Genomic DNA, 21,664 nt, shown 5'->3' with positions numbered 1-21,664 from the left:
TATTTTATTTTTTGTATTTTGGCTGTGCTGCACGGCATATGGGATGGTTCCCTGACCAGGGATCAAACCCAGGCCTCTGCAGTGAACGGGCCAAATCCTAACCATTAGGCCACCAGGGAACTCCCTCATGGAGAGCTTTTAAAGCTCCTTCTGCCACCCAGGCTTCTTCCCAGGTGAATTGGATTAGCATTTCCGGGAATGAGATGCAGGTGGTTCCAATGTGCAGTGAAGTTTGCAACCTCCTGGCCTAGACTGACAGAGTCAGCTGCTTGTCGTGGCTCCAGTCTCCCTGCCCCAGGGCGTCTAGACCCTGGAACCCGTGGCTGTGGTCAGAGGTCGAGGGTGATGAGACTGAACCTCACCCTTGTGGCTCTCCCCACTACCTTGTGATGGAGGTGTTGCCATGGTCCCCATTTTAGAGGTGAGCAGATCAAGGACCCGGGAGCGGGGTCAGGGGTGGGGGGTAGTGGGAAGCGCACACCTTTGCTCCTTCTGCGAATGGATGACCATTCGATGTGGAACACGTTCCTGGGCTTGGGGTGCACAGCCTCCGAGCCCTCATCTGCCTTTGGGCTCGTCGTGGGCGGCGGCCCCCCAGCGCTGCCTGGCCGGGGGCAAAACAAGACAGGTCAGTGTCCCACCCTGGACCACCCCCCGAGAGGCAAGCAGAGAGTGCAGGGAAATCATGTGCAGAGCCAGAGGAGCAGCGTGGCGTGAGCTGCAGCAGTGAGTGCACCAGTATCTGCGGAAAAATCCCTCTTTTCCATTCCTCCCGATGAAACTTCCTTTCCTCACAGAAACTGCATCCCAGACACCTATCAGTGTCAAGATATGGACAGGCCAGCCTGCCTTGTTTCCCCAGTAATACACTGCTCTAAGACCTCCTTCACTTGGTCTCGGACTGGCGTGGATGGTGGGCCCGAGCTGACTGCCCGTTCCCATCCTTCAGCCGGTGGCCTGGCCTCCGCCTGCAGTAGGGAGTTTGTGTGTGTGGGTCCTCAGTGCTCGCTGCACATCAGAATCACCTGGGTGCTTAAAAAAATGCCTGACCCCTACCCCAGACCCATTTTAAAAATTGGAGTTTTTAATGCCCAAGATGTTTTAGGAGGTGGCCCTAAGGTGCAGTTTGGGCTGAGAACCTCTCATCTAGGGTTTTGCTGCTCAAAGTGTAGTCCCTGGACCGGCAGCCTCCTCTGGGAGCTTGTTAGAAATACAGAATCTCAGTTTCCACCCAGGCTGATGGAATCAGAATCTACAGTTCAACAAGGTTCCCCAGGTGATTTCTGTGCACATTGCTTTGCTCTGTGGGGAGCTAAGAAGCTGCAATCAGCTACAAGAAACATTTCTATCCTTGTGGAGAACAGAGTAGCTTACCACGTGGCACAGAGTTTCTCAAACTGGGTCTGAGAATTGACAGTGTCAGGTCACCTGACGGCTTGTCATGATGCGTGCCCCAAACCCTACTACACCCGGCCCACACTGACTAATTGGAGTACGTGGTGGTCCCCGAGACAGACACTTCTGACACTTTCTACTTGTGGTTCCAGTGAAGTCTAGAGTTAGATGATCAAGTGGCTGCCTGGAGAGCTTTCACACTGTTACTACATTTGCACACTTCTGTAAGTTAACTCACTTGGGCATTGTTATCACCAAAAGATGGAAAATTGAGGCTCAGATGATTTCTGAAGCATCCTACAAACAGTGAGCCATGTGGCTCTCAGCCCTCAGTCCTCTTTGCAGCTTTGTTGCTCAGCGTTTGGTTTGTGGACCAGCTTCATGGACATCCAAGGGAGCTTGTTAGAAATGCAGACTCTCAGGTCCCATCTCAGACCCACTGAATTGGAATAAGTTTTTTGTTTTTTCTTTTTAAATGAGATCTCCAACTGACTTGTGTGCACATTAAAGTTTGAAAAAACTGGTCTAGTTCACACTACTCATGTAGAAACAACTTTAGCAAAGCTGAGAATATAGCAGGACCAACAACCGGAGTATGTGGGACATGTGTGAGCAAAGAAGGTATTCTGTCTATACTCTCAGACTGAAAGGTCACACATGTGACTGTGTCCCTTCCCTCTAGGCTCGGAATGGGAAAAAAGCTCCTTTTTCACTCATCACCCTGCCCGTGGGTCACCATGGAGCCATAACTCCAGAGGCTGGAGAAGCCCCCTTGACCCTGCGCTTAAGACACACGTGGAAGGTCAGCCTTCCGTAGGGCACCTCTGCAGATAGGTTCTGGGCAGGGGAGTGAGGACCGAGGGGGTATTATTGCATCATCTGGCAAAGCAGGGCATTCTCCCATAGCCAGTCCACAGTGTACACCTCCCAGGCTGGAAGGGCACCTCTGCTGGCTCAATGCTTCTCATTTCTCACGTGCCAATGGTCAGCCACCCTAGCCACGCCCTGCGCAGAGCCATATTTTGACCTTAGCATCATAGGTTCAGACTTGCATGGATCTTCAAGATCACAGTCTACCTCCCATATCCAGAGAAATCACCTCGCCCCACCCAAGTCACATAGCTTATTAATTATGGCACAGCCAGGAGCTGCACCCAGGTCTCCAGACTCCCAGTTCGCTGCTCTACGGATGGCCGCAGAAGACCTGGCTCCCGTTTCCTGCCCTGGCCCTTCGCTTTCAGCACTTAGATTGTGCTGCTTGCTCAGAGCCCAGGAAAGTGGGTCAGGGTCCACAGTACTACGTGTTCCCAGAATCGATGTCCCAGCCACAGAAACAAAAATGAAGAGTATCTTTCTTTTCCTTGAACACATTTTTTTTTCTTATTTGGGGTGATTGCGGAGGTAGCCCCAAATGTGGTCTGACATCGTGTTGCTCCTGGACCTCCCGTGGGCAGGACGGGAGTGCTGAGCTGTAGACCAACCACCCAGGGAGGGCGATGGCCCCTCCAGATGTGCCGGCTAAGCGGTGAGGATGACAGGTGGGACGGATGCCACAAGGAAGATTGGAGAGGAAGGTAACACATTTCCTGAGGCTGTGAAAATACTTAAAGCTAAGATGATAGCAACTTACCACTACCTTTGGGACAGATTCTCAGGGCTTTCATAATGGATAAAGGCAATTTCAAAAATATCATGAACACATCTATCAAATGCTCTAGAAATAAATGTTCCATTGGTGTGGTGGGGAAAAAAGAAAACAACGATAACACTGGCCGGGAACCAGCATCGCTCATTCTGCACGGCATTTTGCAAGTCAAGTAATTTCATCGACAGTTTCCCTCATTGCAAGCACGGCGCTCAGAAGGAGATATACAGACCCCGTAGAGCTGACCTTGCAAACCCAACCTATAGAATGATGACAGATATTTCGGAGGGTACCTGCTATTTCGTTCTCATATTGTTATGAAGATGAAATTAATGCTTGCAAAATGTTGGGGAAAATAATTTTGCAGAGCTCATGTCAGTATCTCCTCAGGGAGGCCATGTCTCTGGAACAGCCTGTGCTCTGGGCAGGGTGGGTCCTTAAGTCAGGGCAGGCCTGGCATTTTATACCTATCATCACCCACTCCTACCTCGTGTTCCTGTCTGTCACCTTCACAGGACGGTGGGATCCTTGACAGCCTGGGTTACAGAGGTTTATATTGGCACTTCCAGCACCCACCATGAGCCTGGCCTATTGTAGGCACTCAGAAGTATTTGTTGAATACATTAATGAGGGATAATTATCCTACACATTTTAATTTCTGAATAGTAAAATGAACAACCGTTGGCTATTTCGGGGTATGAACTATTAAAAAAATAATATATCTCGTTGTAAATGTTAAATGCTTGATAAATATTGAAATAAAAGTGAGTCTTTCATAGGTTAACGATGGTAATAGCTGAGTTGTGTAGGGATTTAGAAGTTTCAGGGCAAGAGTTGATTATCTCCAGCAGTACCTGGAGAAAAGAAGGGAAGTTTATAGATGTGATAAAGTGATTGGCCATCTATGACCAACCAACCAGAAACCCAGAAATCCTTCATGGGTGGATAGAAGAACCCAGTTAATGAGAGAGAATAAAACAGGCCACTGAAGACAGAGATCTTGCTTGATGGGATTTGCTTTGGTTAACAAGAGATTACACCAGGTGGTTGAAAACCCCAAAGCTTCTTGGAAGAGGGCAGCTGGGTGTTCTGAAGCCCAAGAACAAATTTTTTTTTGACAATAACTCACCCTGGGGAGTTCTTTCCAGCTTCCCCTTCCCCCTGCCCCCCAGCATCATGGCACACATAAAAATAATAGTGTGGCATGGTGCAGAAAACAGATGATGATGTTTACGGCCTGGGCCTGAGGACTCTGGCTTCACCAGCCCACCTCTGTCTGCTTCGAAGACCAAGGGCTTTGCTCTCGTGGCTTAGCTACATACGTGCTGAGAAGCTCTGTCCTTGAGAACCTGCAGGTAAACCTTAGCAGCTGAGTAACTCCTCGGCTTTCCCACCTGGTGTAGGAACTGCTGCCCCCTCCTTCTCTAACAAGCCTTTCAAGTGTCCCAATGTGTGTAGCTTCACACTGGGGCTGTTCAGGACCATTTCAGGGGCATGGTCCCTGCCCTTGAGGATTGCCACCATCCTGTGTTTTAACAGGCAAGAGTCCAGTGATGCTTTCCTCCCATTGACTCAGAGAAGAAAAGAATAGTCATGAGCCATAATGATTTGTTCAGAAGCACTTTTTTTTTTTTTTTTTCCTGGAGAGTAGTATCCCATAGTACCCACACCTCTACTGACTGCTAACATACAGAAAATGCAATCCATTCAAATACCCTGGGTAAAAAACATTTTACAGAAGAGCCCACTTGTCAAATACAAGTTTGAAGCTTACTGCGATTTCTTTGAAGGGAAAAAAACAAACCCAAACCATATATGACATCCTTTCAGAAGAAAAATGATCTAGTCTATTTTACTAAAATCAACCTTTACTCAAGCCTTTACCTATACTCCTTCTACAAGCTGTCTTTCTCAGGTTTTGAACAGGTTTTCCTGTCTCCTGGAGGTGGACCAATACTGTCCATCTATCACTAGCAACGCCCAACATATAGAGGATCTGGAACCTACTATCAAGACCCTTTTGTCATCCCTCCCCAGATCACTGGGTCTCTTATTCCTCCAACTTACTGTGGCAGACACAACCACACACCAGGAGGTAATTTCCTAGCTACTATGCCAGCAGGATTTTTTGAAGTGACAATAGTACATAACTTGATTTCTTCCTACACCCAGTTCTACAGGATAACACTTTGGCCGCAATTTAGGCATATGTTTCCCCATGTGGAAGTTGAGCTTTGCACTGTGATGTGTAATTTTCAAGGCTACTCTGTGTGTGTGTATGTGTGTGTGTGATATAGATACCTGTGGGTGGTAAATGAGGTGCTATCTTTTTCTGTGAAGTTGTGTTTAGCTGACATTTTCAAAGATCATTCTATAAACTATCAGAGGCATCGAACGTTAGAATTGGAAAAGGCTTTAGAGATTATCCAGTCCAGCCCTCTCATACAGTCCCCCCCCCCCACCGAGTACCCGCCCTCTCATAGAGGAGGAAATGAAGGCTTGGAGTATTGGGGGGACTTTGGTGTCTCTGTCTCATGCCGTGAAGATATTAATTAGCATATATGAGTTGGTCCTCATTTACAACCTCATGAATGAGGCTGAAGAGAGTGCAAAGGTCAGAGTGCCCATTCTGTCACTGGGGTAACACCTGACTGACCTTCCTTTAGAGTGAGTTTTCACTCTCCTTCCCCTATTTACACCGAGCTCACACCTCAGCATTACCTGTGTACATTGTCAGTTTCCCTCCTTTCAATCCATTCTGTGCTTCAACTGTTAGACCATATCATTACATGACTCTGTTACTCAACAATCTACATGGCTCCCTTTTGCCAAGAGTACAATAATGCTCAAACTCCTCTGCCATGCTTTCCAGGTATTCCACAATACAGCTGACTTCATCAACCTGCTCAGCCTTCTCTGCCCAACACACACCCTGCCTTGGCATTCTGGCCTTATCTCTGGCCCTCTGTGCCTCTTCTTGCCTAGTTTCTATGCACCCTTCAGTGTCTGCTTTATGTTCTACTTCCTCCGTGAAGCCATCCTTGGCTTATTTGGCCACATGGATCATTCCATTATTTGCAGAAGGTACCCTAGATCCATCTTTTGGAGTTAGGGCCATGGTGGACTTTTATAGTTACAATGCACATGAAAATTTTCCAATCAAATGAAACTACCTGAAATTATCAATCCTTTATAACCAAGTGAACTTTAGGTCTAGGCATTAGCAGAAAAAAACTGAGGCCCAAAGAGAAGTAGCTTCCTTGAGGCTATACAGCTAATTATTCATGGAGCTAGATTTTGACGTCCTGGTTTTGATTCTTTTCCCATGTAGTGTAGGTGTTTTACAGATAGCTGGAGCCTTCGCAAATGATACCAATGGACTTGTGACTTTTTTATTTAAAAAAAAATTATGAAGTATATCATACCCTAAAAGGAGTAACAAAAGTCACCAAAAACAAATAAAAAGAACCCACCTGTGTACCATTGCATTTGTGCCATCCAATGAAAGCCCAAGGAAATTCTGGGCCATTGTATACCAGCTTCTTCTCTTGTGGCAATGTTTCCATACACCCTTTCCCCACATCCTCTTCCCTGCCACCCTTTCTTTGCATTACCAATGGCAAACATAGCTAACTGATCATAGCACTCTTTCCCAATAAGTTTCAATACAGCCTCAGAATCCTTCTTAACACAAAGCTCCAGACAACCAATAGCAGTTAGTCACAGTTGACACTTGAGAGTAAACTTATTTTTCCCCTCTAATCTTAAATGAGGGTGTGGATGCTATACAAGTCTGAGAGAAGGGGTATGTGACAGTAGGCAGAGGCCTGGCCATGGGCTTTCCGAGACTCACAGGATGGCCTAACTTCAGCAAGTTCACCAAGGCTCATATCCTTTGGGGCCAGTTTTTGAGGAGATCCCATTCTCTGATCAGATAACTTCAATGTCCTGGAATGTTGTTCCTCATGGCATGGCTATCTGTTTCCTTCTGGATGTTTCTACATCCACTCTCTGTAGCTACACACAACATGTCTAAAGTAATCTAAGATGGCCATGTAAGAGAGGGCCATTGAGGAGATGGGCTGTTAAGCTGGGATGTTAAGATATTTGTGGTTCCTGAGATGCTCTACTTCTATTGGCTTGTCTGTGGAAGGTGTACAGGACCTGAGGAGAAAGGCTAAGGAGCCTGGACCAGGTGCCTCCACCCTGGAAGCAGCAGGTAAGGAAGGACTCCTGGGAAGAAGGTTTTCAAATCTACCTCATTAGCATCCCACAGTCAGCTCAACAAGGGGCTGCCCTGGGAACCATACTGATGTCAGAGCTGTGGGTTACAGAGTTGTGGAAAGGATGATAAATAATATGAAGGCTCATCCAGTGGGCAGGAAGGTGGTAAGGGGATTTGAGGGCTGATGGGTTAACTTGGATCCATCACTAGATAAGCGAGAAGAGCTCAGGGTTGTGAGTTAGAACACCTGGGCATTTGTCCAGGCTCATTTATCACCTGGGCAGGTTCCTGGACAAGCCATGGTTTCCTCATCTAAAAGTAAAGGGTTTGAACTATAACTATTTAAGAGCCCTTCCAGCTTCAAGCTTCCAGGATCTGAACTCTCTCTGGAGTTCTTAATAAGGTCCCCCACCCCAGGATTGCCCTCCTGCAGCTCAGCAGAAGAAAGGAATGGAAAAAGATTGGCCTACCTTTTTTCTCTTCCTTTGAAAAGTCAGATAGATGGTCCTGTTGGCTAGGGCTCTATCTGATTCATTTCTCTCCCCCAGGACCTCTTACCTGAGCTCTTTTTGATTTTCTGCACAGGGCTGGAGGAATCTAGACCACCAGGATTTGGGAAGAAGCTCCTTTCCAATTGGGCGGCGTCTCTGGTCCTCAACTCAGGTGCTGGACTTCTCCCTAAAGCCGAACCCCTTCGGTTCCCAGAGCCCGCAGCTCATCCTCTTACTGGCTTTCTGTAAATTCCCTTTGTGTTTCCTAACCCTATGCCTTGTGCACGCCTTCCACTTGAGGAAGGGTACCATGGAGGAAGAGGGAGAGGAAAGACAACGTTCTTCCTGCAGCTTGCTCACTCTCCGACCTTCCTAAACACCCCGGGGAAGACTGGTTTGGCTACCATGGTTCCTCCAAACTGGTTTGATCAGGCAGGTTTCCTTTAAAGGGCCAGAGCCTGGACTGCCTGATAATAGCTTCCCTGTCCTCCCTCAAGCATCACCTCCCAGTTACTCCTCTCCTTAGAATTCTTGCTCCAGTATTTGCCTTTAAAGCAATTACCTAAGTGTTGTCTCCTCAGGGTGCCAATTTGCCTTCCCACCTCAATGAACTCCCTTAACTCCCCCCACCACAGGCAGGGCACAGGCTGGGGAACAGTATTGCCATCAGCGTCTTGATGGTTATTTCTGCACAGCCTAATACTAGATGCTGTCTTTCTGGTTTTGTGGAAATTTTTAGACCTTTCCTCCTTCTGACTTCTGCTGACTGGGTCCTGGGGTCTGTCTCAGAGCAAGAAGGGCATGACCTAACCCCCGCATCCAGAAAGGACTCTGAGCTCTATATATTAGGGAAGCGGCCCTCCCAAGTCCCATGAGGACTTTGGGGGGGCGGGGCTCTGGTGGGCTGGAGTCTGGGGATGAGGCCCAATCCAAACATGTTTTGTTTGGCTTTGTGAGTATGATGGGTCAAGCATCAACTGTATACCCACCCCCACCCCTGCACATGTATACCCCCAACCCCCCTCAGTGACAGGGTGTGAGGTGGCTACCCAAGTTCAGAAACAGAACCTCACACTGAGGATATTAGCTACACCTGAGTAGACAAACTCCCCACTGACGTCAAAGGCCCCCTTCTCACCAGGCCAGGTGTTTTGGAACTGCAGAGGAGGGGTCCTGATTACGGAGGGCCTCATGAAGAAGGAAAGCAAACAAAAGAGTGAGGGAGGAGCCCCGGAGGGACCCACATTCCAGGGAGGGGTGGGGAACTGACAAGAGGTCAGCTTCCTGCACATGGGGCCTTCTTTTGGTGTTGCAAGTTCAAGGCCCATGGCTGTCTGCTGAGGACACGTTCCTTGTCCCCCCAGCTGGTTGGTCTCTTGGCTCAGCTCTGGAGGCCCATCTCTTGACCTTTTACTCTAGCCTCTCCTTGAAGGCTCCTGAACTTCCTGTGGTGTGTTCACTCCAGCCCTTAAGCATCTAAAAGTGACAGGGAGATGCTACCCACGTACAACATGTAAACAGTTTGAAAAGACAAGAAATGATCACCTGGGAGGGAGGAGCCATCCAGGAAATTCTCACACGTTCCATGAGCCAAATGGAGCTGTGTACTCAGAAGTGTGGTGAGTATCTGTCACGCACACTAGATTAGGGAGGGGCAGTCGAGTGCTCCTGGAAAGCAGAAGACTGAGGTGGACCCTTGTCCCCTGAGGGTCTTACCAGAGGCCACAGCTCAGATTCTGCGGCATCCCCAAGATAATCTATGCATACAGATTATCTCCTGGAGGGCTTGGTCATCAGAATTTACTTCAGAACAAAGTCTTCTTCATAATGCTCATGGCTTCAACTCTGCCTTTCCAACTTCGTAGGGGGAGGAGCCTGCATTGACCTCCAGGAGCCAAACTTGGGGAGGTCAGATTCCTCCAGGGGAAAAGCCTAGAGGTCCTGTGGAATAAATGAAAGCCAAGCTAGAAGTTCCCCGGAGAGTTACTTCCTTTACTTCATTCTGTTCCAGCAGCCTGTGTAGCTGTAGGAGGGGCTGGCAACTCCTAGTTATCAGTTCACAGAGAATAAGGACTTATTTAGCAATGCCCCCTGCCTCCCTCCTTGGGACCTTGGAATTCTAGTTCCATTAGGGACAGAAGTGTTCTCTATGGATTCTTCTATCTTCTCTGAATGGCAAGAGGCAGGGAAGCCCAGGCAAGTTGAAAAATCTCACATTAAAAAGTGAATACCTTTTAAAGTTGTCAGGTGAGACTGTGGTTTATTGGGTGGAAATCATACCCACACTGAACCTGCCAGCTCCTAGCTGGTTTTAGGTAATAGTTGTCCCCAGGCCCTCACAGCATTTATGACCTGAGGAGACAAAGCTCAGACTCATACAGGAAGCACAAACAAACTGGGGCACACAGGTTTGATGTAGCCACAGAAGTAGGCCAGGAAGATTAAGTTTTTTGATGGGCAGATCTTAGAGGGTTGACCAGAAGAAGAATCCCTGGAGAGGGGAGAGTGATGAAGAGGAGAAAGTCAAGGACAAGGCACAGTTGAGTGATGCTGGCCCCTCAGTTTGCATTCACACAAGCAGCCATGTTGAGCATTTTGGTAGACTGACCAAATGGCTAACTAGTCAAGCTCTAGGAAAAACTATAATGGCAGCAATGGTATACTTTTGATATATTTATCTCCATGTTCTTACCTTTTTGCCACCTTAATGATACCTCCCCCTTATTCTTCTGTAGGAACTCAGGGCTATAGAATCACTGAAACTTGGAGCTGGAAGAGAGGCTGCAGTTGTCAGCTGGTCTACATCCACCCAAAGCAAGCATCTCCAACAGGCCCCCAGCCCTGTTCCTGAGCTCAGGGTCTCAGAGGACAACCATTTTTCAGGCAACTTCCACTGTGAAAAAGCACTCCTCTCCACTGACTCAATATCTGCTTGCTTAGCACTCCCATGTAGTGGTCCGTATTCCATGCTCTGAAGTATTGTTGAGTAAACTGACTTCTTCTTCCACATGTGTTACCTCATACTACGGACAGTCATGGCCCCAGACGTTTCTTCTCCAAGCCGAATATGACAGTTTCATCATCATTCCTGATGAAACAAAGGGGCCTCCAGACCTCATTCACCCAGCCCAGCCCCATGTCAGCATGCCCTCCCTTGCCAAAGATGCTCTCAGAATGTGCTACCCATTTTTTCCTTTGTACTCTCCCCTCCTTTTTCATCCAACCTATTCTCAGAAATGACTCCTTCAAACTAAGATGCAAGTGATTGATCATGCTTACTGTGTTACCTTCCCAGGACTGTTTACATTTTAACAGGTTCAAAGACTTGAACTGAAGGGATGGCTGGGAATGTTTGGGCAGCAGATAATGGCAAGATAGAGGACAAGAGGAGAAGAGGCATAGAAATTTTCCTGAAACCCTTAATATCATGCTTGATACTTTTCCTAAACAGAAGACTAACTCGACAAGATAATTCACTCAAAATCATGAAACTGGTGCTGTGACCTTATGTGGCACAGGTAGTCTGTGGTGACATCCTCACCTTTACTTCAGGTGAGACTAATCACCTGCTCAGGCAAATCCCCATAAAGTGAATTCCTTGAAGGCAGGAACTGGTCTGATTCTTTCCTGGTTTGTTGTCAGGGGGGCCTGAGTAACATATTAATAGTTCCCCATACAATATCTTCTGGATGAATGAGTGAATGAAGTCAGAAAAACAGTTAAAAGGAAATGATAAAGTTAAAAGGAAATGATAAAGTTTAAAATAAAGGGATAAGAATACACCAGAAAAAAGAAAATACCAGAAAGAAAGTATGGCAACATAAATGTCAGCTGAGCTGGAATTTGGTTAAAGGCACTAATGAGTATAAAAATGGATACTTTGTAATAGTAAAAGATAAAATTTAAGAAGAAACAATGACAGTCATAGTCCATAGGCACCAAACAATGTAGCTGCTAAATATATGAGACAAATATTTCAGAAATATAAAGAGAGTTTAATAAAACTATACAATTATAGTTGAATTTTAATAAACACTTCAGAATTAAGATTCATAGACAAAAAATAAATAAGTGCATAGAAGAGTTGAATGATGCAATTAATAAATGAATTTAATATGTATTTCCTTCAAATCAAAAATCTGCATTTTGTATGTCCAAAATCAATCAAATACTTGGCCACACAGAAAAATGCATAACATTTTAAAATAGAGATTGAACAGACCATATTCTTTGCTCATAATCCAATAAAACTAGATATAAGAAGTTAAAAAATATCAAAAAGTTTAAAGTGCTAGAAATTAAAAAACACATTCTTAAATAATCCTTGCATCAAAGAGAAATAAAAAGTAAAGTTATGAACTGTTTAAAACTGATGAAAATAGAATACTTTATTCCAAAACCTACAGTACACAGCTAAAGCTGTACTCAGAGGGAAATTAATAGCCTTAAAGTGTCTTTGTTGTTAAAAGAGAAAGATCTAAAATAAAGGAACTTTATATGAATTTTAAAACATTAGGAAGAAAACCATTTAAATAAACCACGAAAAAATGGGAAAAACACATAGAAAAAAAAACCAAAATGAGTAGAAAAGGACAAATAAATTCTAAACTGTTTCTTTGAAACAAACCAATAAAATGGATGAAGCCCTCACAAGCCTGATTAAGCAAAAGAGAGCAAAATTACATAAGATTAGAAATGAAAAAGGAGACAAAGCAACAGATAACAGGAGAGATAGAAATTATCATGAGAATATTATGAGTAATAGTATGGCAACAAAATTTTACAATTAAAGAAAATGGATTATTCCCTAGCAAACACCCAAGTTTGACCAAGAAGAAGTAAAAAAAATTATTATGTCAATTATCATAGAAGAGACAGGAGAGATGATTTAAGATTATTTAAAAATACAGCTCAAAAATAGAACAAAAACTAGAATTTTTTGTTCTAAAAATAGAACAAAACTATTTCACAGTGATAGTAGAACTCATCAGTGTTGTAGGAGAGAAGATGAAAATGGGAGGGTGAGATGGCCAGGTCAGAGGGAAGAGACAGTGGAGAGAGGGAGAAAGGGGTATGTTGGGGAAAGATAGTTTAAGACAGTGCCTCCTCTAAAGCCCCCTTATCCCCAACCCCACACATACATTCCTACTCTCTTTAATGACTGCTTATTTCTGTTCATCCATAAATACTTATGTTCAACTATCATTTGTATACCCAAGGGCTGCTGCTGGTAGTTTGGGGTGATAGTAGGAAAACAGCTATGATATGCTCCCTGAAGCCCTTCTCCTTCCCTCCTGGGGGCCTGCTCCCAAGCAACCCCATGTTGGTGGTGAGAATCTGTAAGGTTAGGGCTCGTGACATACTCATTCAAGGGGACAGTAGTTGGCGAAGCTCTGGTGAAGGTGGGACAAGATCACTCCAGGGAGCTAGCTCTCAGGTCCTGAAAGGCTATTTGGGCTACTTCAGAGGACATCTGGGCATCTGTCTATGGCCTGTGGGAAGAGTGCCCTGCACTGGGCAGAGTTTTCTTAGAGGGGTGGGGATTTTCACTTCTACCCACCCTCATCCATACTTGAGAGAGAGAGATGCCGCTTCTGCCCACCAGCCTGGCTTAATGAGAATTGTTCTGCCTCTGGAAGGAGATTGTTTGACCAAATTTGAAAAATTACCATCAATTTTCGGCCTCTTAGCCCCCAAAGTTTTTTTTTTTAAAACATTTTATCACTCCTGTACAACTTCTCTTGGCCAGAGAATTCAGTGATTAATAATACTTGGCCCCGGCGGTTCTTTCTTACATCACACTAGCAGATAATGTGTTTTTTTATTTGTACGTATACAACCTGGCCATCTTGATCACAGTGCGTTATAGAGTTTCTGGGGTCCTGTGGCTTTTCCAGACTTGCTGGACATACTTTTTCCTTTCTCTGAATAACTTAGCTTTTATCCATTTTTTTCCAAATGAGTTTGGCAGCTTGTATTACAGTTAACTTTTAATTCCTGTAGGGGTTAAAGGGGGAACTTGGGAGGGAAAAACAACCCAGATACCAGTGACCAAAGTGGTACCTTGTAAATGACAAACTATGAAGTGGTGTGGGGAGAGAAGGGAGGGGGAGAGATAATCTTGTCCAGTTGAGCTGAAAGCATTTTTCATATCCAAATAGTTTTCCTCTCCTGAAAATCCAATAGAAAGCATGGTTGAAGGACTGTTCCCATCAGATCCAGTGCTTTGGATGGAGATTCTCAAGGGCTTAACAGAGAGAAGAGGGGATTTCCTACGACAATTTGCCCATAATGAATGAATAGGGTTTCTGGTTCTATCTCTTGTTAGAATAGCCGGGGTGGGGGTGGGGTGTCTCCCTCCGTTTTGGGTGATTGAGCCCCAGAAGGCTTCATCCTCCATATGGAGGGGATCACTCATCACAGGATGGTGGGACAACCTGGCCTGCATGCTCCCTTATAACCCTGAGATTCCAGAGCCCCCCTCCTCTTCCTGCCTAGAAACCCCTGCACTGAAGGGCCTGAGTTTTCTTCTTCCTCTCGTGGTGGTGCACCTGCTGGCAGAGGGGAAAGAGAGCGAGGGGCCGGAGAGGGTGAGCCTTGGGGTGGTTCCCAGACATGTGTGTGGAAGGAAGTCCCCGTGTAAAACTGCACATCTTGGTGCTCATCACTGGGCCTGTCAGTCTCTGAAAGAGCCTCAGGGCAGATTTTCCTGCTTCCGGTCACACTGATCACTGTTTCTTGAGTGCCCTCCATTTCCTAAGGATCTTCACACTATCACCCAGCATGTAAATGCCTTGTGGTTTATCTGGTGTAAAGAACATGGTGGTGTCCTTTGGGTCTGCCCACTTCCCACCAGCTCCTATAACTGTTATGTGGATCTCCAGCTCCTAAGCATCGTTATATTGATCATCTACATCAGGGACTAGCCCACTATGGCTTGTGGGCCAAATCTAGCTGCTTGCTTAATAAAGTCTTATTGGAACACAGCTACCATCATTCATTTGCATATTGTCTAAGACTGCTTCGCTCTACAATGACAGAGTTGAGTGTTTGTAAGAGACTGTATAGCCCCCAGAGCCAAAAATATTTACTATTTGACACTTTCTGGGAAAAAGTTGATAACCCCTGATCTATATATAAATAAAGATTGAATGTAAGCTAATGCCTATAATTGGGAAGGCAAATTATGAAATTCATGGATAAGTTTTTTTCTTCTACTCAAGCCTAACCCTTTGTTTAAAGTATCATAAATCTCATAAAGCTTCCAACACCCACAAGCAGACAGGAAAATGAAATAAATTTCCCCAGCCTCTCACATACTGAGCTCAGGTACTTTCCTCAACTGAATTCCCTGCTCAAAGTTGCTGGCTTGACCTACACTGAGAAATGCTTATCCTTCATCATGAGTCATATAGGATTCTAACTTACTGATTCCTTCCTGCTACGGAATACCCTCTCGTCCTTTACTTTGACCCCTGAACATTCAAGACTCCCTATTTAGACACTTCCAGTGCCCTAGCTGTCCCTGTTTTTACTTTAAAACTACCTGTGTGAAATTCCTCTCTTTAATGGAAAGCTGTATGTGCCCATCAGCCATTAGCTCCGTGCACCGTGGTGCCTGCATCCCCCGAATTTTCACCCACTCAGGAACCACTCAGCAAGTTCAGTATCACAGCATCTATTATTTAGTTAAACATGCCAAGAAGATCATCTCTTAATCACCTTTCCAAAAGACTTAAGCCAATGACATTGAAAACACATCCCTTACTACTAGTGCCAGCAAGCTCCTCACCAACTTCCTCTAACAATGCACAATGATTAGTTAAGGTGATCTGGGCAGGAAGAGAAAATCAGCACCAGGGAAAGGGAGTTACAGGTGTGTTTGGTTCCACACGGGTACAAAGAGAAGCAAAGAAAGTGAGTGCTGCAGCTGATTGACCCAGAGTTGAGATTACAGGGAGCAGACCCAAGTCCAGGCAAAGAGCATTTCTGCCTGTAACTTGGTTAATCACCACTGAGGGACTTCTCTTCTTCACTGCTTTTCACTGTCAGGTAGTAGATGCGGTTGGCCTCTGGGTAGGTGACTTTGCTGAGCGGGAGCTTGTAGATGGCCGGGTTGTTGGTTGTCAGGAGCAGGAAGGTGAGTGCCGAGAGGCAGAAGGGCCAGGTGCCTGGTGGCACACCAACCTGAAATCAAAAACACTGGGATCTGAAAATGTTCCTGGGTTCCGGGGACCTTGGGGGAGAAGGATGTGGTAGGGGTTGAGGATGGGGCATTGGTTTCTGGATTTATCATGTCAGAGTAGTTGGTTTGAATTTGAGGTGTTGGTACCTTTGGGCACAATCAGAATCTTTTAATGATGGAGCTGAAAATCCCCCAGGGATGATCTCCCATATCCGGCCAAACATGAGTACCTCCATCTGTCCATCCATGTTCTCCACTGCTAGTAACAATACTCTCTTTCACACACACACACACACACACACACACACACACACACACACACACAGAGGCACATGTATGCTATTGCCAGTCCTTCTCTGCACAGACCCTGGATAAACCTTGACAAGGGTGTTGTATGGAGTGCTAGCTACCAGAAAACAATCACAAGACTCCAAATGTCCTGAAGCCCTGGCTGGGGAGGGGCACTTTAGGGTAGTGTCAGGAGACCCCAAACTTACCACTGACATTATGTTGGAGAGGGCTGCTCCCATGTATGCACAGAACAGGGCTGTGGAAAAACAAGGACCATCGGGAGACAGCTTTCCAGGGTCCTCCCCCAGCCCTCCCCAAGAGCAGGGCTCCGCTCTGGCTCCAGCAGCTTTGGTGTTTGCACCATACCCTGACATCTGGTATGTTTGCCTGACATTATTAGTTATCTTTGCAGGTAGATGTGACCCATCTCCCATCAGGCTGTGTGTTCTCTGAGGGTAGAGATTAAAGCTTACATACCCCTTTATCCCCTCCCCACTTCCATGGTGGCCTTGAATAGAGTCAGGGGTCAATAAGCATCTTTCACTAGTCCACACTGACCTTGGTGATGGTCTGGCACAGGCTGATCTGTCTGGGGGTGAGTGGTCAGACTATGTGAGCTCTGGATAAAGTCCCTCCTGTCCAAGATTCTGAGCTGCTGTGATGCTGTTGGACCTTAATCAAGTCCCACCACGGCTGGGCCTTATTGGGTCCCTGAGCCAGGCATGTGGGTTCACCCATAGGATGAGAGTAGTTGGACAGTTAGGGGAGCTCATCCACACCCCTGGTGCCTCTGGACAAGCTCCTTCTACCGCTGTATCTTTGCTCTGTTTCTCTGTCCAGAACACCTTTTCCCCCATCTTTGCCTATCCAAATCCCACCCTGAAAGTGTTGAGATAAACCCCAGCCTCCTCTTGAAGCCTTCCCAGATGGTTCCAGCCACAGGAATCTGCCACTCCTCTGAAGGACAAAGACAGTTACAGTCTGAACCTCAAAATACCTGGCACTTTTGACTTGGTAAATATTTACAGAGCCCACCGTCTCCAAGCCCAGCCTTGTGCCGGATGCTGAGGAGGATACGAGAGACATGGAAGTCATTTACAGTCCCCACACGTAAGTGGGGAAAAAACAGGAAAAGCTCTTCTAGATGATACTCTGCCCTTTAAGAGCATGGTGCTGGGGTGCAGGTGTAATGATCGTGGCCCATTTCTCTTCTCTTCTCTGTTTACTCTATGGAAATCAAGCTTCCTTAGTGCTATGTTCTCATTTTCTGGGACCTCAGTGCTGCCAGGTACATACATCATCTCACTGGATCTTTCCAACCATCTTTTTAGATATCTTAGCCTGATTAATTGTGCAATTATTTCTTCTCTGCTAGACCATGGCTTCATGAGGATGTGGTCACCTCTGTATTCTCCATGCCTAGCCAAGGGCCTAGAACTTAGTGGTGCCTTAAAAATAGTGGTTGAATGAAGAGTTATTCAGGGCAGGAACACTGCCACTAGCACATGAGGAAACGTGTGTGGGATTTCCTTGTGAAATTTATAACACTGTGTACATATAGTAGCAGTAATAGTGGTGATGACTCCATCTGACAGTGGAGGAGCCTCAAATCCCCCAGCTGTTAGGGACCCTACCATTAAACCCTCTAGTGATAGGACCCCAGCCACAGTCCTTCCATCACTACTGCTCAGTACTGATTAGTGGCCACAATGGATGTCACATAACCAGGGGAGTGGGGAGGGCAAGGAACAGCAGAGTGGCTTGGTTGCCAGCTTTCCCAGATACGCACCGCAGATGAGGGCCAGCAGGTGGGTCTGCCAGGTAAGGGCATAGAACATGCCACCGATGGCGATGCAGGAGAGGACGCAGTTGTAGCTCCAGAGGCCCAGGTAGATAGTCTTGAAGGGCGTGGCCACCGTCAGGGCTGTGGGACAAGGTGTTGCATTTCTGGCTGATTCAGGGTCGCAGCACAAAGATCACCCCATGCTGGTGCCAGGTCTCAGGTGGCCTCTCTTCCGTCGTTCCCCCCACACCTGCTACCCCTACTCATCAGAGGAGCCTCTGCAAATAGCGTCTGGTCTTAGGAAACCAAAAATGGGAGGAGAGCAGTGGTTTCCACTGTTTTTCAAAGATTTCACTCAGAGGTATGACTACTTCTATGGTGAGGGTAAGCCAAACAGGTGGACTCTAGGCCCTTCCCACTCCTTTGGCCAGAGCAGCTGCATTTTTAGCAAGAAAGATTTCAATTGAAAAAGTTCTGCTTCAACTGGTTGAAAAACATTATGTATATACAGATATAGCTATATCTATATATACAGTTGGAGAAATGGGAAGCAAAAGGGGTAGGATGTGAACAGCAGGTGATCTGGGTAAAGAATTTGTGGGTGCCTCTTGGACTATTTTTATTTTCGTAATTTTTTTTTTTTTTTGTGGTACACGAGCCTCTCACTGTTGTGGCCTCTCCTCTCCTGTCCTGGAGCACAGGCTCCGGACACGCAGGCTCAGTAGCCATGGCTCACGGGCCCAGCCGCTCCGCGGCATGTGGGATCCTCCCGGACCGGGGCACGAACCCGTGTCCCCTGCATCGGCAGGCGGACTCTCAACCACTGCGCCACCAGGGAAGCCCTATTTTCATAATTTTTGATAAGTTTGAAATTCTTTCCAAATAAAACAATTTATTTTTAAAGTTGTGCTTCCAAGAAGTTTTTGAAAAATATTGCGATAAATCAACAGGCTCCTATTCTTAAAGCGCCCGAAGTCTATTTCTGACTCTACTGTCTGCAGTTACATATATAAGTGTGTATATATACACATATATAGAAATTAAATGACATTTGTCAAATGGCAATTCAATTTCTGAGAAAAGTTTTCCTTTTAGCTTAGGCAAAATTTCGAAGGGCTGGGTCATTTATACCTCTGCTTGGTCTGCTACTGGCCCCCACCCTCACTGGGTTACCCTCCTCCCACCTCTCAGCTCCCAGGGGCTCAGCTTACAGGCCAACACGTCTCAGTCCCTTTGCATCTCTCCACACATCTTGCTACTGCAATCTGCTCCCTTTGCGGACTCGAGAAATGGAAAAATAATTCTCAAGCCCTGACAGTGTTTAAAAACTCCAGTGAAGATAAGTCTAGACAATTTGCTGTGTGCTGGGGAAAAATGACCCCAGGAAAATGATCCCTGCAGAGAGGGGGCCCTGTCCTACCTGCTAGCATCCCCACGATTGAGCCAATGGCTGCATGCAAGCAGATGAGTGGCGAGCAGATGAACAGGGCCACCAGGAACACGCCACCTGTCCAGGGATTGTCACAGCCATACACCTGTCCGACCCCAATGGGGATGGATTGTAGCAGCTGCAAAGTCAATAGAATCCAGGTCACTGGAGCGTGGGCTGATAATGCAAGGACCAGGCCCTAGGGCCAAGAGTGAGCCATTCCTGGGTGGGTAATGGGGTGGAACGGAAGGATGGCTGTGCCCTCCAGTGTGTGGGAGAACGTGGGAGGGCACAAACTGGAACAAATAACTCCTCACTCCACCACCTGGCAGGCATCTGAGCATGCCTCATGCAAAGCCGGGCAGGTCCCCCAACACAGAGGCCAGACAGAAGTGCTTCTGAGGGACACATGGCTTTTGCTTTGAGGGGACCAGAGGATACCTCCCTGGACTGCCACTGGGGATTTCAGGCACTAGGGGATTTCCCCTAGACCTTCTGAAATTCTAGAAATATTCCAGGAATTTTGGAAATATTCTAGGCCATTTTGATGAATGATTTGACCAAAGGTCAGCCAGCTCATTGTGGCCAAGCCCAGGCTAGAGCCTCTGAGCTTGACCCCTAGTCTACTGGTGGCTGCCTCACATTCAGTGCTACCTGGGGGATGGTGGGACCCTGGGAAGGAGGGGAAGCCACTTCGCCTGCTCTGGAGGAGCACTTCACATTGCAGAAAGGTAGCGTGAGGAACATCTGGAGAACAGCATGGAGCCCCAAATCCCTGGGCCTGAGAGTCATTGGGTGGCGCTGGAATTGGAGGTGATTGATTTGGCAGTGATGTCAGATAGCCTTTTTTTGCCCTAGCTGAACCACCCACACCTTGGCAAAAAGTTCTTTGAGGGCAAAAAGGAAAGGAGGGAGATTGACAGGGCAGGGAGAGGACTGGCTTGGGAGTCGAGAGCTCTAGCTTTTTTTTTTTTTTTTTGCGGTACGCGGGCCTCTTACTGTTGTGGCCTCTCCCATTACGGAGCACAGGCTCCAGATGCGCAGGCTCAGCAGCCATGGCTCACGAGCAGACTCTCAACCACTGCGCCACCAGGGAAGCCCGAGAGCTCTAGCTTTTAGGGGGCTCTGCAGGAGGTCATTGTGTAACCGCTGGCATGTCGCCTCCTAATCTGGGCTCTGGTGGCCTCCTCCGTAAGATGGGGAGGCTGTCCTAGCCGACTATCTTCCAGCTTTAAGGTTCTGCCAACTCCTTTCTCCATTACCAGCTCACATGACCTGTTTGAGGACAGGCCTCCTTTACCTGGGCCCATAATAGGTGCTTAATAAATATGTGTTGGTTAGCTCAGTGGTTTCCAAACTTTGTGTACATTGGAATCACCTAAAGGTCTTTTAAAAAAATGTTGATGTCTGGCCCCTCCCCAGACATTCTGTTTTAACTGGTGTGGGGGGTCAGGAGGCAGGGCTGGGGCCTCTGGTGACTCTAATGTACAACAGAGCTTGGGGACCAATGGATTAGCTACAGACAATCTACTGTAGATGTTGGGAGTGCATTGCATTTCTCCCTTTGGTGAAATTTTGTTCTTTTTAACAACTTGACTTAATTCTGGAGTAAGTATGATTTCTTTAGAGAATTTGAGGACTCCCAGAGAGCTTTTAAACTATGTCCATTCTTGTCTCCGAATGGGTGGCCTTTTAATCACCAAGCACTGTTTGGGCCAGAGTCTATAGACTTCTGCAAGGAATCACAGGGTGGGGGCCCCATCTTATTTAAAGAAACCCTGAAAACCCTTGTACCAGTCCAGGGAGCTCAGCTTCAGAGTGGGAACAGGTTGGAAATCTACTCAGTAAATATTCCATGACTTCCCTACATCTGAGGAATGCAGGATGCTGCGGGGAATCCGACTCCCACCTTCCCAACTGGGGACCCAGGTTTAAAGCCCAAGCAGGCAAGAATGAGAAGAATGAGGGGACGAGCTGCTTTGGAGTGAAGCCTGCGTTTAGAATGAAGCTCTGCCGGTTTCCAAATTTCAGCCTGGCGAATGGTGGCCCTGGTCCCTCCAAGCTGTGCTCCGGGCCACAGCCAATACCCTGGTGCGCAGTGCAGTCAGGTGTGCGGTGGAAATTTACTAAGGACCGGCCTCCTATGTACTCCGGATAATCCTTGTGTAACAACAACAAGCTGGTTAAACAAAACAGAAGTCACTCCCCTCATTGTTTTGA

The 21,664-nt window shown here is 46.7% G+C and overlaps 1 protein-coding gene across 2 annotated transcripts in view; it reads right to left on the bottom strand.

The window, feature by feature from the left end:
- SLC14A2 (solute carrier family 14 member 2) overlaps positions 1-21,664 on the bottom strand; it is a 54,732-nt gene that overhangs the window by 13,754 nt on the left and 19,314 nt on the right. The window contains exons 6-13 of one of the 2 annotated variants that reach the window (XM_060310223.1): positions 19,436-19,583; positions 18,022-18,156; positions 16,439-16,488; positions 15,769-15,943; positions 4,448-4,459; positions 3,613-3,628; positions 3,022-3,027; positions 482-573 (exon numbers count right to left, since the gene is read on the bottom strand). In XM_060310223.1, coding sequence (XP_060166206.1) covers positions 482-573; positions 3,022-3,027; positions 3,613-3,628; positions 4,448-4,459; positions 15,769-15,943; positions 16,439-16,488; positions 18,022-18,156; positions 19,436-19,583 — 634 coding nt within the window. Of the gene's footprint in view, positions 1-481; positions 605-3,021; positions 3,028-3,612; positions 3,629-4,447; positions 4,460-15,768; positions 15,944-16,438; positions 16,489-18,021; positions 18,157-19,435; positions 19,584-21,664 lie in introns of both variants that reach the window. The other variant, XM_030868276.2, reaches the window with a different exon arrangement.

The sequence above is a fragment of the Globicephala melas genome, chromosome 13 (genome assembly GCF_963455315.2).
Source record: "Globicephala melas chromosome 13, mGloMel1.2, whole genome shotgun sequence".
NCBI lineage: Eukaryota > Metazoa > Chordata > Mammalia > Artiodactyla > Delphinidae > Globicephala > Globicephala melas.
This window is presented reverse-complemented; position numbering and strand designations above follow the sequence as displayed.